General features: G+C 37.0%; 1 protein-coding gene across 18 annotated transcripts in view; it reads left to right on the top strand.

Annotated features, from left to right (window-relative positions):
- itfg1 (integrin alpha FG-GAP repeat containing 1) overlaps positions 1 to 15,583 on the top strand; it is a 250,996-nt gene that overhangs the window by 85,756 nt on the left and 149,657 nt on the right. For all 18 annotated transcript variants that reach the window (XR_015496042.1, XR_015496043.1, XR_015496044.1 and 15 more), the window contains exon 8: positions 7,882 to 7,963. Coding sequence is in view for 1 of the 18 variants with exons in the window: in XM_087261654.1 (XP_087117780.1) it covers positions 7,882 to 7,963 (82 nt within the window). In the remaining 17 variants the exon portion in view is untranslated. The remainder of the gene's footprint in view (positions 1 to 7,881; positions 7,964 to 15,583) is intronic.

Raw genomic sequence — 15,583 nt, 5'->3', positions numbered from 1 at the left:
CTAGAATAAAAGCAGGTTTAAATAATTTAAACTTATTTTAAGGTCAATATAATTAACCCCCTTAAACAATATATTTTTTATTGTCTGGAGAAGAAACTACTACTACTATACAATGACTTGCCTAATTATCCTAGTCAAGCCTTTAAATGTCACTTCAAGCTGAATACTAGTGTCTTGAAAAATATCTAGTAAAATATTATGCATCATAGCAAAGATAAAATTAATCAGTTATTAAAAATGTCTTATTAAAACTATTATGATTAGAAATGCATTGTAAAACATCTTCTTGCCATCAAACAGAAATTGGGGAAAATTATATAGGGCCACTAATAATTCTGACTTCAACTGTATATTTTTTTCCTCCCTGTAAATAAGGAAATGAAAATAAGTACAATAGAATAAAAATATGAAACAAACTGTGCTTTAAGCCTTTTCACTGTAAGAAAAAACTTTAATTATAGCTACAAAAGTCCTTCAGCCAAGAGCAGTGAGTGATTTTCTCCTTGTGTTGTTTGATTAATAATAATAAAAACAGTTGGCAGCAAGATTATTGCACGCTGTTAATTTAAAAGCAGTTCAGTTCTGATTTATGGTTTCACTTTCACATGTCTTCTGCTTCTCAGCTCGTTTGTTTATTGCACAACTGGAAAGGGGGTCGTATATGATGCAATAATTGTTTTATCTTGATTAATGTTTTTTTCATAATCATTAGAAGCCAAAATTAAAACTGAATTTCGATTAATTGCACAACCTTATTGATATTCATTATCTGTAAACATTTCTAAAATTTTGAAGTTTCGAGACAGACAGCCATGTTGATATGGTTTGTGATTTGGTCTTATAGTAACTTAGAAGTCCTCTTCACTACTCACAGATTTAAGAGCTAGTTTTCATTGTCGTCCTATAATTTTAGGACTGACGCAGTATATTTTTTTACGATTTTCCGCTAAATTGTCAAGTTAAGACAAACTTTCATCCTAATAACGTTTTGTGAATCCTGGCCCAAAATTAAAAGCAGAAGTTCTTAGAAATGGAAATTCAATTTTGTATCAAATATTAATTTCTTAGTACCGAAACATTGATAAATGCAATGTCTCTAAAGACACTCCCTCCCTAAAAGCATTGATTCTATCAAGTAATTCTCCGGCAATACACGCAGGTTTACTCACAACCCCCTGAGGGCAACATGCCGCTGTTACAGCCCCTTCCTATTAACATCAGTGTTCAATCAATCCAATGAGACGGACCCTGTGACTCAACACGGCCTCATTCTACTCCGAGAAGATTAGGGTGAGCAAGTCAAGTCGCCATTATCTTTACATAAGCCACAATCACATTACAGTTGAGCTGCCTCCCGCAATCATACACCAATCGATATTACACAAGACCGCCAGATGCATGCCTGCAGTTTGAGAGCAAAGGCTCAAGGGAGTTTTCAATGGAGATAGATAAACACTGTCCACACAGAAGGAAGGAGGCACTTGAGTTTTGCTCTTCGTGAGAATTATGAACAAATCCCTCAGGCCGCATAAAACAGCTTCGTTTATCAAGTGGGACAACCACTGCAAGAAGACAAATAGTGCATGTAATCCATTGTGGAACCAAATTTAGCAGTCTTTTTTATGGAAGTACATTCTGATTGATTAATAAACACAATATATGTTATATTTTAAACAAATAAATGTGCCACAGCCGACCTCATTGTTTCAGTTGACCTAGATGATGCTTTTAAATAACCTAGAGTTTTTAAGAAGTACTGTTACAGATACGCAGATGCTCTCATTTTTGGGATGTTTCTATATTTTTCTCCTATTCCCCTCTGTAATTGTGAGCTAAAGCAGTATGTGTCATCACACATAATGAGACCAATTACCGCTCTGCCATCTTGGTTTTTTGAAAGACTTTGAAAGCTGACAGAAACACTGCATCTGGCCGAGTTGAAGTGATTAGACCGAGGTGTTTTGTGCTGACGGAGCCTCAGATGGTTCTGGAGGTAATGAAGCGATTTATGGTCAGTTACAGGTTGGTGATGGTGGAGGAGGGAGAGTTCTGGTGTAGTGCTGGAGAAAACTGACCGGGGAAAAATGAGCGGTTGTGGGTCAGCTTGCTCCTAAAAACACTTAATACACATTAATGAGCTTACATAATTTCCACATCCTATCTGTAATATATGCAATACTTGCAGCGTTGTTGGGGATCCAAATGTAGCGTCTTTATTTAAAAGACTAGTCAGTCAGGCAGGGGTCAATCTCATGAGCAAACGGAAACATACAGGGCTCTCCAAAGACTAGTCGAGTCACAGGCAAAGAGATCGGTTCAGGCGGCTAACAGCAAAAATCAATAGACAAAGCAGGAGTCTGGAAACACGGCACAGAAAACAAGGCAAGGAAAACGCTTCGTAATGCTACAGGATACCAAAAGCAATGTAAATGAGAAAGTGAAGTATACATATAGTCCATGTTTAGAGTGAAATCAAGCTACAGCTGTGTCTGTGTGTGAGTGTTCGGATTATTGTCAGCTGTTGCAAGTGTTGATTGGTTCAAAGAGTTCTGGGAGTTCTGCAGGAATACCGAAATAAATCTCCAGTGTTGGTAACATTGCTGGCGATCGTGACACTCTTACATTAATAGTATTATGAATTATTTGTTTATTTAATTGTTTGTTATTTTAATTGTGTGTAATTACATGGTTATTGTCTTTACAATGAGTAACAATTTTATCTGTTTGATATTAATTTGGCTAAATAGTTATTGAAAGCTAGACTGGTTAGGATGATCTGCTCAAGTTCAAACCGATCATCAGAGCGAAGAAGGGTACTTAAAGGAATAATTCCATCAAACATTTAAGTTATCAGATTATTTTCTCACCCTAAAGCCATTTTCGGTGTATATGACTTTCTTCTGTCACAACAAACACAGTCGAAAAATGTTTTACATTTTATCCTGGCTCTTTCATGCTGAATAATAGTGTTGGCTAGTAGACCTTTTTTAAGCTACTGCATTTATTATGAGGTAAATTACTGTGTTTTTGCAACAAAAAAATATTTCAGATTTTTAATCCCATTATAATTTTGGCATAAATTATATGACTGCATCATTAATAATTTTTAGGGTTATAGAGGTAATGTAATGCGTATTTATATAGCGCATTTATTCTGTATGGCCATACAACCAAAGCACTTCACAATCCACCAGTGTCCACTTGGATGATGCGACGGCAACCACAGGACAATGACGCTAGCTATTGGTGAAGTGGAGAGACAGTGATTGGGCCAATTCAGTGGATGTGGATAATTGGGAAGCCATGGTCATAAGGGCAGATTGAGGGACTTTGGCCAGGACAATGGGGCTATACCCCTGCTCTTTACTAGAAGTGCCATGGGATTTTTAATAACCACAGAATGTTAGGACCTTGGTTTAACATCTCATCTGAAAGACGGTTACACTGATGGTACGCTGAAGTCACTTTTAAACTTTTATTTTACAAGGGAAAAAAGCACACTGAGATTAAAAATCTTCTTTACAAGAGCGTTCTGGCCCAAGATTTTGTAGTATACAGTTGGGTTTAACAGAAAAATAATAATAATTAAAATAACAGGTAACACCGTTCATCCCTCAAAACACACAAACAATGAGAGGTAAAACTAGTCAAGACATCTACAGGCCGAAGTTTCAAATTCTAAATCATTTAAAATCTTTTTAAAGGTATAGTCAAATCAACTCTTTTAACGGCAACTTTGTTTCCAGGTTATTCCATGCACGAGGTGCTTGAAGAAGCAAACAATCTCCTGTGCTTGTTTTTTTTTTCTTTCTCTCTCTCTCTCTCTTTATTTTGAACACAAAAGTGATTTGTCACATTTTTATTGACCTCAAGTACAGTAGTACAATTTTAATTTGTTGTTAAAATGTAATTTAATATTAATGATGCTGTTATAAATGTATTTAACAGAGTATTGACTCTTTTCATGAGAATATTTAATGACAAATTTAGATTGTTCCACTGAAAAAAGTGAAAATGAGAGTTATAATGGCCTCCTAAAAATCATTGGTATGACAGATTTATGACAAGCTAGGCTGTGTTAAGTTACATAATGAAGACATCTCAAACAATGTGACCGTTGCATTTGACATGACAGAACTGAGCTAATGACATGCATGTAATCTCATTCAAATTCATGACATGTCATGTATTGATTTTAAAAAGGTGTCTTCTTGACAGTTTAATGAACACCCTCTTTAAGTTATGTGTGTGTTACTACGCTTTGTTAATGGTCCAAGGAGAATAGTCAGGCTGGTCAAAGGTGATAGTAAAGCAACAGTAACTCAAGTAGCCACATGTTATAACCAATGCATGCAGAAAAGCAGAACGCACAACATGTCAAGCCTTGAAGCTAATGAGCTACTGCAGCAGAAGAAGAGCACACCAGTGACACTCCTGTCAGCTAAGAACAACAAACTGAGGCTACAATTTTACAGACTATAGTTCTCCTGGTCTAATGAGTCTCATTTTCTGCTGCAATATGAGGATAGTAAGGTCACAATTTGGTGTAAACAACCTGAAAGCATGAATCCATCCTGCCTTGTGATAATGATTCAGGCTACCGGCGGTATATTGGTCTCGAGGGAATTACCTTGGCACACCTTGGGCCCCTTGGTGCCGTTTGAGCATCATTTAAATGCCACAGGCTACCTGTAATGTTATGAGTAATGTTGATAAAACTATCCATCCATTTATGAATTCAATATTGCTGCTTTGTGCAAGAAAATGTGCCTATTACAAATCTTAAATCATCTCAGTTGATATCGTTCAACCAGCACACTTCTGGGAAATGGTGGTAAGGGTGGTAATGGGGATTTGCATCATGAATGTGTAGTCAACATCTATGAGGAATGATTCCAGCCCCTTATTGAACTTGCAGCATGCCTATAATAATTATAGCACTTCTAAAGCTGCTTATGGATCCTTGGAGTTTTTTTAAATGAATAATGTCACCAAATTTTACAAGGTATAAACTAAAAACATGAGCTGTTTTGGCATCTTTTTAGGTTTATGAAGAACAGTATATGTTAATCCAGGGAAATAAAATACAGAGCATCACTACATTAACAACAACAATAATACATAATCAAATGCCATTGACTACTGTAATGTGAATGACACGCTGACAAGGAAGTGTGGGTCCAAATGCAGGATCTATTATGCAGACAGTGGTCAGGCAAGCAACAGTCATCACAGGAGCAAACAGATGTATTTGGCAATCCAGAGTCATGGTCAATAGGTCGGCAAATGGTCAAAAGGCAGGCAGCATACAATGCAAACAAACAAACAAACAAACAAACAAACAAACAAACAAACCAACAAAGCGAGGGTCAAAACCAGCAAGGCAAGGAAAACGCCTTGGTATGTTCACAAAAACAAAATAACAACACTCAGCACAGAAGTGTGTGAGAGTGCTCTCTTTATAGTACATGTAATCAGTTATGAACAGCTTCATTTGTGTCTGTGTCTGTGTGTGTGTGTGTGTGTGTGTGTCATCACCAGAACTCAAAACAGATGTGTGTGAGCGGTGCATGACAGGAACTTGTCCAAAACAGCAGATTTGTAGTCTGTTAGCGAACTTTGTGTTTACCAGCAATTTGGCAGGATTAGATCACGGGGGATCGTGACAATTACATTGTTTGCTGTTAGTTAGATTAATTAACTTGTCTGTAAACTGAAAAAAAAAACTAAAATAACAATATTAATAAACATTAAACTGGTGTTTTTTAATTTTTTTTTCTGTACCATGACCTTGATTTTGCTCCTTAAATGTTGAAAATTTAACTTTGCAGTTTAACAAAGTAAATTTTATTGACACATTTAGCAGTTTGAACCAATAGAATCCATGGTATTACTGAAAAAACACTGCTATCGTATAACCATGTTTTTGTATCGCAATCTGCATGACCAAAGAAGCTGATAGATATATTGTTTGAAATGACTAAAATTGTCAACAAGTCATTTTTCAACTTTAAATTTAGAAATCCCACCTGATCTCATGAGGAAATTAAAGTATTTTACATTTGTGAGTTTATTGACAAAAAAATGTCCTACAAGTAACAAAAATGTTTTTTGCAAATATCTCAAATATCTTGTAACCTAGCACTTTTTTGCTTATGAAATAACATGAAGATAAAATATCAGGCAATAAATCTGTATACAGTGACAGTGGTTCTCATATGGTTCAGAATTACATTTACAATGTACTCAAACAATACAAATGACAAAACTCCTTAATTAAACATTTATAATTAAAGTATTATGAACAATAACCAAAACACATAACAAAGAAGATTCCAAAAGCCAAGGATGAATGCATATGCTCTCCAACTCAGCAACAGAACAGCCTCATGGTAGATTTTGATTTCCTTGTTAGTCACTTGATAATGACTGTGTAATAATCAGAGCAGCCAGTAGGGGAATACAAACTACAGCCTAAACATTTATTCCTTAATTAATGCTAACTTGGACAATTAGTGTACACCCAACCCCATCTCTAAACCCAACCGTCATTGGGGTATAAGCAAATTGTACTAAATTGTACAAATGAGATCAAGCGGATTTCAGAAATTTCAGGTCAGGTAATGCAATTCATTAGCATGAACAAATGCAAAATTGGATCCACATAATTATTTAATAATGTGATTTTTATTTAATGGGCGAATCAATGGGTTTAATCATATAGAGAAAACAGGCAAATTTAAGTGTTTAATGTAGTTTTTTGTGTTCTGCACCACCTCTTTTATTCTGCTTAAGCACAGTCAGTTCGATTGAGATGTTAGGCTCGATTGAGCCATCAATCCAATTACTAACAAATTATTTGGGTGCATGTAAACATATCTAATGAAAGCATCACATTAATATAGAGCTGCGATTACCAGTCCATAACGTTCTTCCAGTCTGGATCAAACAATCAGTCATATATAAAATATTTAAAATGTGCTGTATATAAAACTGCGTAACTCTGCCTCACCTTCCTGTTGTTTTCAGACTCCCTTCTGTTTTGTTTCAATCTCATTCATTTTGACACCCTCCACTCGATCTGTATCTCTCTCTGTACCCTTTAAGTCCTGAAGTGAACGTCTGACGTAACAAACGATTCATCTTTCAGTAGTAATATGCCTTTGATCTGGGCCTTATGAAACATACGTGTCTCTCTGCTGTCTTCTTCACATTATTACAGTGGGCAGTCGGTGCGCTGTATCAGATTTTTTCTTGCTCCGTGAAGACCTGTGTTCAGAATGTAGACTGAGTCTCCCAGGCTTTTCTGAAGCTTCAGTCTTAACGGCTTTCTCGGACATGCTTTGATCACCGCTGCCATGCTGTGCTCTGGCTTACATGGGCTAATCAATGCGCGCAGTAGCCTTACCCTGCCCTCTGACCTCTCTGTACTACAATTAGCCGTCATTCTGTGACCCCTGCCGCCTACCTGTCAATCACCTTCAGTCCACCTGTACCGCACGTCCACCATCAGTTACCTTGTGCTCCTGTTTCCTCACAGCCTGTCAGTTATATCCAAACCTCCCATTTTAAATTCAGCCGGTCAGATTGTCAGACCGCACATTGTTTTGTCTTGATGTGTTGTCTTGTAATGTCCATCAGGGTACAGAAGCCCGGCAACCCTCCTCCTCTTGTGTCAGTCTGGGTTTTCTCTCTCATTCATGCCCACATCAGCTGCACTTTTCAGATGCACTAAATTATTAGCTTTGTGCCGACAGCTCCACTGACACTTGAGAAATTAAAGGCGTGTTTTCCGGCTGCTTGTGGAGAGGTTTTTTTTTCTTGCCATAGTTGTTCTGCCTTACTTTTTTTAATTCTGTTAAATCTTTCTGTTTTTTAAAGGATGGGAACTTCACCAAAGCCCCGTCTGGACCTTCTCTGGAGAATGTGAAGAGAGTGGGTCAATCTGCATTCGTAGACTTCGGTGAGTATCTGTAAATCTCCATGCGCAGTCTAGTTGTGTTTTGTTTGGAGATGGTGTTACGTGTATTCACTCAATAGCAAACTGGCTGTGATTTTTGAGATAATTCATGCATAATATTCTCAATTCTAATGCAGTTCAGAATCTTAAAGTAGCCCTGAGTTTATAAGTGCCTTGCATGCGAACGCGAATTGAACGCACACACATGGCGCCAAATTGAATATTAGCTCCTGTGGGATCCTATTAAATATTAACAATACAAATTTCCCCTTTCCAAAAGCATCCCACTGATAGCAGGGATGACACTGGCGGTGAAATCTCACATAGCATAAATGATTGATAAGCAAAGCGAAATGACCTAAAAGATTGAATGTGTTCAGCTGAGCTTCGTCTCAGGAGCTTGGCCTTTATATTCAAAGCATACTTATCTGACCAAACAAGAGCCCTCCTCTGCACTCTTTAATCTGTTTCTTCTGATCTCTTTCTTTTGTCATTTTGGAAAATGTCACTCCAAGCTGTTATGGTGTTTTCACAGCAAAGAACTTCAAAGGATGCCAGTTTTAAGCAGGGTGGAGGTTTTCATTATACTCTCGTCATGTTGGGATTCTTGTTGAGGACTGTTGGCTTTGGGGTTACTTTTGTTTGAAATATACACTTTATTTTTCTGTTTGTGTACAGTTATGTTACCGTTGTTTAATGTACAGTTACAGTGTACTTGCTGGGTTATGTAAGGTACTGTAACTAGTACAAAAGTTAAAGGTGCAGTAGGTGATTGTCTTCAGAAACATTTTTGTTGTCCTGATTGAAAGTCTCTTTACATTCCAATAGTAATGATTAAAGTAAATGATTCAGACTGACAAATCCCATAATTCTGATAAGTAGCCCAAACGGTGTCAACAAATGTAAATTTGTACATCTGCGCACCCAAACCTAGCCTGCTTTACTATGAAGTTGTTTTTATATTCACATTGGTTTCATTTTTGAAGAATGACATCCTGTGAATCGCTCCCTATATTGTTCACCATGTTACTCTGAATATTCGATCTGAAATAGCATGTAAGTATGGCTTAGTAATAAGTGTAATTCCTACACCCTGCCGGCCAACCACTACAGTAGTCGCTTTAGGACAAAGTGCGTGAGAGAGTGAAACCAGCGATCCTTGCAATATAATGAAATATTGCACATTATGACAAGTTTTGCTTGCTGCACAACTGAAAACTTGCTAGATATTATACTTTTTTTTGTTCGAAATTGTTGTATTATAGAGTATTATAAAGTACTATAACGTTTTTTAACTGGCGAATGACATGATCTAGTGGGTTTTCACTGTCATCTTTAATGTGCAATTTGGCAGATCACCTACTACACGTTTATGGTTAAGTTTAGGGGTGAGATTATTGTTAGAACCTAGTTGTTACCCAGTTTATGTATTGAAAATTTTAAATACATATTATGTACATGTAAAATGGAACTGTAAAATGGTGATATAAAATGGTTACAATTATAAACAAATTTCTGCTTGGGGGGAGACAACTGAAATATAATATTATTGAAGGCAGAGCAACATTTTCATTGTCTTTCGTTTAATGTGATGTACTAAAATAGCCAAAATGTGCCTAAAATGTAAAAACGTAATAATATTAATTATAATAACTGATAAAAAAAATAATACTACCAATAATAACTGTGATGGTATTTCAAAGATGCTAAAAAATACTAGACGCCATATAAGACTCCAGCTGGAAATCTAGCCTAAATATATTGCTGTTATAGTGAATATTTTCAAGGCTAGCATTCCTTTTATCTTATCATCCTGTTTTTATCCTTTTATACTAATTAATTAGCCAAAAACTATTCTTTTAAACTTTTTGTGGAAAAAAATATCTCACTGTTATTAATAGATTTAGAATTGAAAATGTAAATGGCAATAGTTACATAATAATAAAAAAAAGAATACTGAATTATTTTAGTGAACACTGTTCTGCAGGTGAGCTTTTCAGTATGTGGGAACGGGAGTGATTAAATCAGTAATATAAGAAATTCAATAAATATCACTTGGTTTCACAGATATGCAAACGATTGCTTTTGTTTCCTTGTCTTCAGTTCTTTTTCATTTTTTTAACACATGTATTGTTATGTTATTTGTTACGCAGCAGTTAAGAAAGCATCTAATTCTAAATGTATACATTTACCAAATCTCTGAACATTATAATAATTTATTTCAAATGTCATTGAACCAAAGTCTCTGTTAAAAAATCTACAGGCTTTCTAGGACAACCTAGGGAGTCATGGGAGGTTGCACTTTTTAAATTATCAGTTAAAAGCTATTCAGACATTGGCAATTAAAAAAGCGGTGAATACATGGATGCCTTTACAGCTTTTTAAAGGAGTATTTAAGTTACTTAGAGAGTAACTAAGCAAAGACCATTTTGACCATTGTGTTATTTCACTCAAAAATGAGAAATATGTTATGTTGTTAACCGCCCTCATGTCATTCAAACCCCTAAGACCTTCATTCATCTTCATTGGGCAAGATATTTTATTCATCCTCCCTACACAGCAAGGTTCCCGACTTGTTCAAAGTCCAGAAAGATACCCAAAAAACATCCTCAAAACAGACCATATTATTTCAATGGTTCAACTGGAATATTATCAAGCTACAAGAATACTTTTGTGTGCGCATGAAACAAAAATAATGACTTTATTCAACTGTTTTTTCTCTTCATTGTCAGTAAATTGAGCGTGTCCATGAGCCACACGCGACTTTCTCTGCTTAAAACAATGCACAGGCTTATCTAAGGTAATACATCAGCAGACAATTGAGCGTGACACATGAACATGCACCTTATACTGACAACAGGGGTGGACTGGCCATAGGGAGCACCGGGACATTTCCGGTGGCCTGGCGGTCTATCTGACCTGAAACCGTGATCTCTGTGACTGACACTGAGAAGAAATGGTTAAATAAAGTGGTTGTTTTAGTTTTATGTGCACACAAAATGATTGTCATAGCTTGATATGACCACTGAGGTCAAATGGTATGTTTTTTGGATGTTTTTAGTGACTTTCTGAAGGAGTTAGGCACTTTGCTTTCTATGGAGGACAAGGGAGCTCTCAGATTTAGGTTTTGTAACAACATAAGGGTGATTAATTAAAAACATATTTTAAATTTGGAGTGACCTAATCCTTTATTTGCGTTGTATATAATATTTATTTTAATGTAATACTTATTAAAATGATAATATTCATAATTATTTATAGTTTTTGAGATATTTAACAACATTCTCCTCTCAAAACCTGGAAATATACACAAACTAAAGATCTGTTGAGTGTCACGAAACCTGTGTTGGTTTGTGTTCAGGTGGATAAGCATAGCTGTTTGCATAGTATTCATGAGGCTGTGACATACATCGCCGTGTGTTGTGCCCTCTAATTAGGACATCTGAAACATTTGAGATGCATCATCTACGACCTTTGCTGCTTCACCAAAATGATGTCACAGTGACAAAAAGGCGTGCAAAGTGCAAGCTCGGGTGAGTAGAAAGTATATAGAGAGCGAGCGAGAGAATGAGCTGTAGACTGTGATTTAGGATGATAAATGATGTTGGGGATGGAAAGAGACGTGCATGCAATACGAACCCTATTCTACATGTATGTGTCGTCTTACCCCGAGCCAATAAAATGGTTCGCACACAAAAGGGCTTTATTGGATTAGTGTCAGGCTCTTGTTTTTGCAGACGGGACCGTGAAGATCTGTAAAGATCAACATCTGTCTCCGCTTTGTCCTTTTCCATCTATCTCTAATTCTTCACCTGGGTTATTTTTTTCTTTCCAAAGCTTTTAACTTCCCTTACCACATGCGCATTTCACCACCAACTAGTAAGCGCACAAAGGCATCAAACTGTCTCCAGCAATTAGTTGTAGTAGTGTGTGAGTGTAGGAGCCTGTAGAGTCATTATGAGATGATTTGGTGTGAGGAACAGGCTGCAGCTCCGTGATGGTGATTGTCTTTGACAGGACAGAGCACGGCAGCGGACGGGCGCTGAGGGTGAAGACAGATACACACCGGCTCGAGCCTCATTCTCACCCACACACACACACATACACACAGTACAGGTGAATCATAGCGATGCTGCTCCCATTAAGTGGGTGGTAATGGGAAGCGAATGGCTTCCTCTGAAGCCAAGGACACATCCTGACATTATACCTTCGGCTGGCTTGAGTGGGCACTGAAAGCACAGGTCCCGCAGCGTGTCGCTTTCTATAAACGATGGAAAGCTCAGCCCTCGAGGACGTGGGCTTGCTTTAAATGGTGTAATTGTACTGATCATCAAAGCTGTAGCCTTGATTTATGCTTTTGTCCTCCCCTTTTCACTGCTAATGTCTGAATCGCCACTTAATTATAAAAAAGACATTGGGTCTGCGGCACCTGCGAGCCTAGATGCACGCTAAATTTGACCTGCAGTTGAAACGGCGAGAAAAATGGTGAATACGAGGTGCTTCAAAGACTCATTTCAAATGAGCGGAATGAAAGGAAGATGTTTTGCGGTGAAAGGTATACGTTGTGCTGAAAAGCAGAGTGGAGGTGGGAGGAAGGTGGGAAGAGAGGCGAAGTGAGTGAAGGAGGGAGGAAAGGGAGGGTCTGCTTGTTTGATTTGAAATGGGTGTTATTCTGATCACACTTCTGCCTGTCAGTTATGGCACAGCTCTCTTCTCCGTCCCGCACCTAAGTGGCAGATCAAAGATACACCCCAGTGACCTTCCTCTCTCAGCTCGTCTCTCTCGCTCTCTCTGTTAGTATTCTCCAGTCGTCCTTCTCTGCTCCAAACACTCCAGAAAAACAGTTACAGCAGGCACTGCAAGAGGCTGGTGATCTGGTTGAAATTGGTTGTAGAATAATCCACTCAGAAAACGAAGGAAAACGCAATCTTGTTCGGTCGCAAGAAGGTCTTGGTAATGATCTCTCTCACCTCAGCTGCTATAAACTGATCTCAGAGCAGATATTTCATCATGCTGAAGTCAAGCCTGCCAAACAGTGATGTTAGCTCTAGGGCCTGTTGTCTGCTGCTTGCGGATAGATGTGCTTTATATGCATACAGACTGCAAATTTCAGTGTTTAATTGATTATACTTACAATGCAATATTGATTAGAATAAGAAATGAATCCTGAGCACCAAAGAAAATACCTACATTAGGATGATTTCTGAAGGATCATGCGAGACTTGATTTGAATACTAACTTCTGAGTTAGAATTACAGGAATAAATTGAATATTTATTTAATCAAACAGAGAATAAGTGTTTTAAATTCCCCAAAAAATTTAATTTTCATAATTTTTTTTTAATTTTCTGCTGTTTTTTTTTTCAAGTTCTCTCTATTATCTTTTATGAAATTATTTTTGTGGCTTCTACAGTCTAATTCGTTATGTTTTGTATGCTAATGTAAAAAACTATTATGATGGATAAAATAATGCTATGCCATTATTAATATTAATGTATTACTTTTTGTTAATTAGAAATACTAATTAGAATGATTTTATTCCTCCCATTGTTCATATTTATTTTCACCTTTGCTAATATTTTGGGCATACAAATATAAAAAGCTGCATAGCACAAAGCATCCATGACCATAAACAATCACACTGTAATGCCTTTGTGCTAGAATTTCACAGCCTTATCGCCAGAGAAACAAAAGACTTTTTATATCAATTGCGTCTAAACCTTAGGGAGCAAAACTGCAGACAAGATGGGAGTAGTTCAAATTCTGGATGGAGCACATAAGTGTCCAGAGTAATTTTCTTTGCCTGTTTAAGGATAAATTTGGCAAAAATGAACTGAAGGTTGGGGTAGTGGTAGCCCTCAGACCAACCACTTTCATTGCTACATGCCTTTAACAGTTCAGATTGCAGAACTAGGCTGCTATATGAATAAGATCGATATATATATATAACCAATCTACAAGCATAGAAAATTAATAGTCTTTGTTGTATAAACAAGTCAATAAAATTTATCTTTATTAAAGTTAAAAACAGCACAATTTCTTATTGCTGAATGCTTTTAAAATCTTTGCAAAATGATCAATTATAAACTCATCTCTGCAGATACTACGATATGACTATTGAGAATTATCACATTGCCATATAGATGCTGAAACTATATATTGTAAAGCCCTAATGCAGACATGACAGAACCACATGCTCCCCCTAAAGTTTATTGTCAATAAGTAAACCTAAATATGTATATGAAGCTACCTGTTTGATAGACTAATGATCATAATAGGTGATTACTTACATGCTACAAATCAGAAATAATTTCTTTACTAGCATTTATCACAAAGCTATTCTTGTGCAGGTGGCCATGAATGGCAGTAATATCTGAGAATTTAGCAAAAATATTTCAAGGGTGGTGACTCCTATTTATTGGTGTAAAGTCTGAACAAGAGTGGTGACGATACACACCTCTAAGGGACACCAATATTAATAGACTTTAAAAAGAAAAGTACATTTCTATGCACTGTGTGTGTTTTGCAACATAGGCTCATTCTGAAAACGTAAGGCAAGGCAAGGCAAGTTTATTTATATAGCACATTTCATACACAATGGCAATTCAAAGTGCTTTACATAAACAAGAATAAAAGAAACAAGTAAAATAAAAATAAAAACAAATAATAAAAATGCGTAAAAACAAAACAAAACATAAAAACAGGTAAAATGTGATATGAAAGAATGAAGAAGAAGAGAAAAACATGATAGTGCAATCTGTCGGACGCAGCACAGTGCTCATTCAGTAAAGGCACAGCTAAACAGATGTGTTTTCAGTCTTGATTTGAATGTGCCTAATGTTGGAGCACATCTGATCATTTCTGGAAGCTGATTCCAGCAGCCGGGGGCATAGTGGCTAAAAGCCGATTCACCCTGCTTTGACTGAACTCTTGGAACTTCTAGTTTATATGATCCTAATGATCTGAGTGATCTGTTAGGTTTGTATTCAGTGAGCATATCTGTAATGTATTTAGGTCCTAGGCCATTTAGTGATTTATAGACCAGTAATAATACTTTAAAATCTATTCTGAATGTAACTGGCAGCCAGTGTAAAGACCTGAGGACAGGTGTGATGTGCTCTGATTTTCTGGTTCTGGTCAGAATTCTGGCTGCAGCATTCTGGATGAGCTGCAACTGTCTGACTGTTTTTTTAGGAAGACCAGTGAGGAGTCCATTACAGTAATCCACCCTGCTGCTGATAAAAGCATGAACAAGTTTTTCTAAATCTTCACTAGTAACAAAACATCTGATTCTTGCTATGTTTTTGAGATGTTTTTCTAAATCTAGCTCTATCAAGCCAGCTAGCTCTATCAAGCCTCTTCAACTGCTCCAGAATGCAGCAGCACGAGTGGTCTTCAATGAACCTAAACGAGCACATGTCACTCCGCTGCTAGTCCGTTTGCACTGGCTGCCAGTTGCTGCTCGCATCAAATTCAAAGCTCTGATGTTTGCCTACAAAGTGACTTCTGGCCTTGCTCCTTCTTATCTGCTCTCGCTTCTGCAGATCTATGTGCCCTCCAGAAACTTGCGTTCTGTGAATGAACGTCGCCTCGTGGTTCCATCCCAAAGAGGGAAGAAGTCACT

This window comes from Danio rerio, chromosome 7 (genome assembly GCF_052040795.2).
Source record: "Danio rerio strain M-AB ecotype USA chromosome 7, GRCz13ab, whole genome shotgun sequence".
Taxonomy (NCBI): domain Eukaryota; kingdom Metazoa; phylum Chordata; class Actinopteri; order Cypriniformes; family Danionidae; genus Danio; species Danio rerio.
This window is presented reverse-complemented; position numbering and strand designations above follow the sequence as displayed.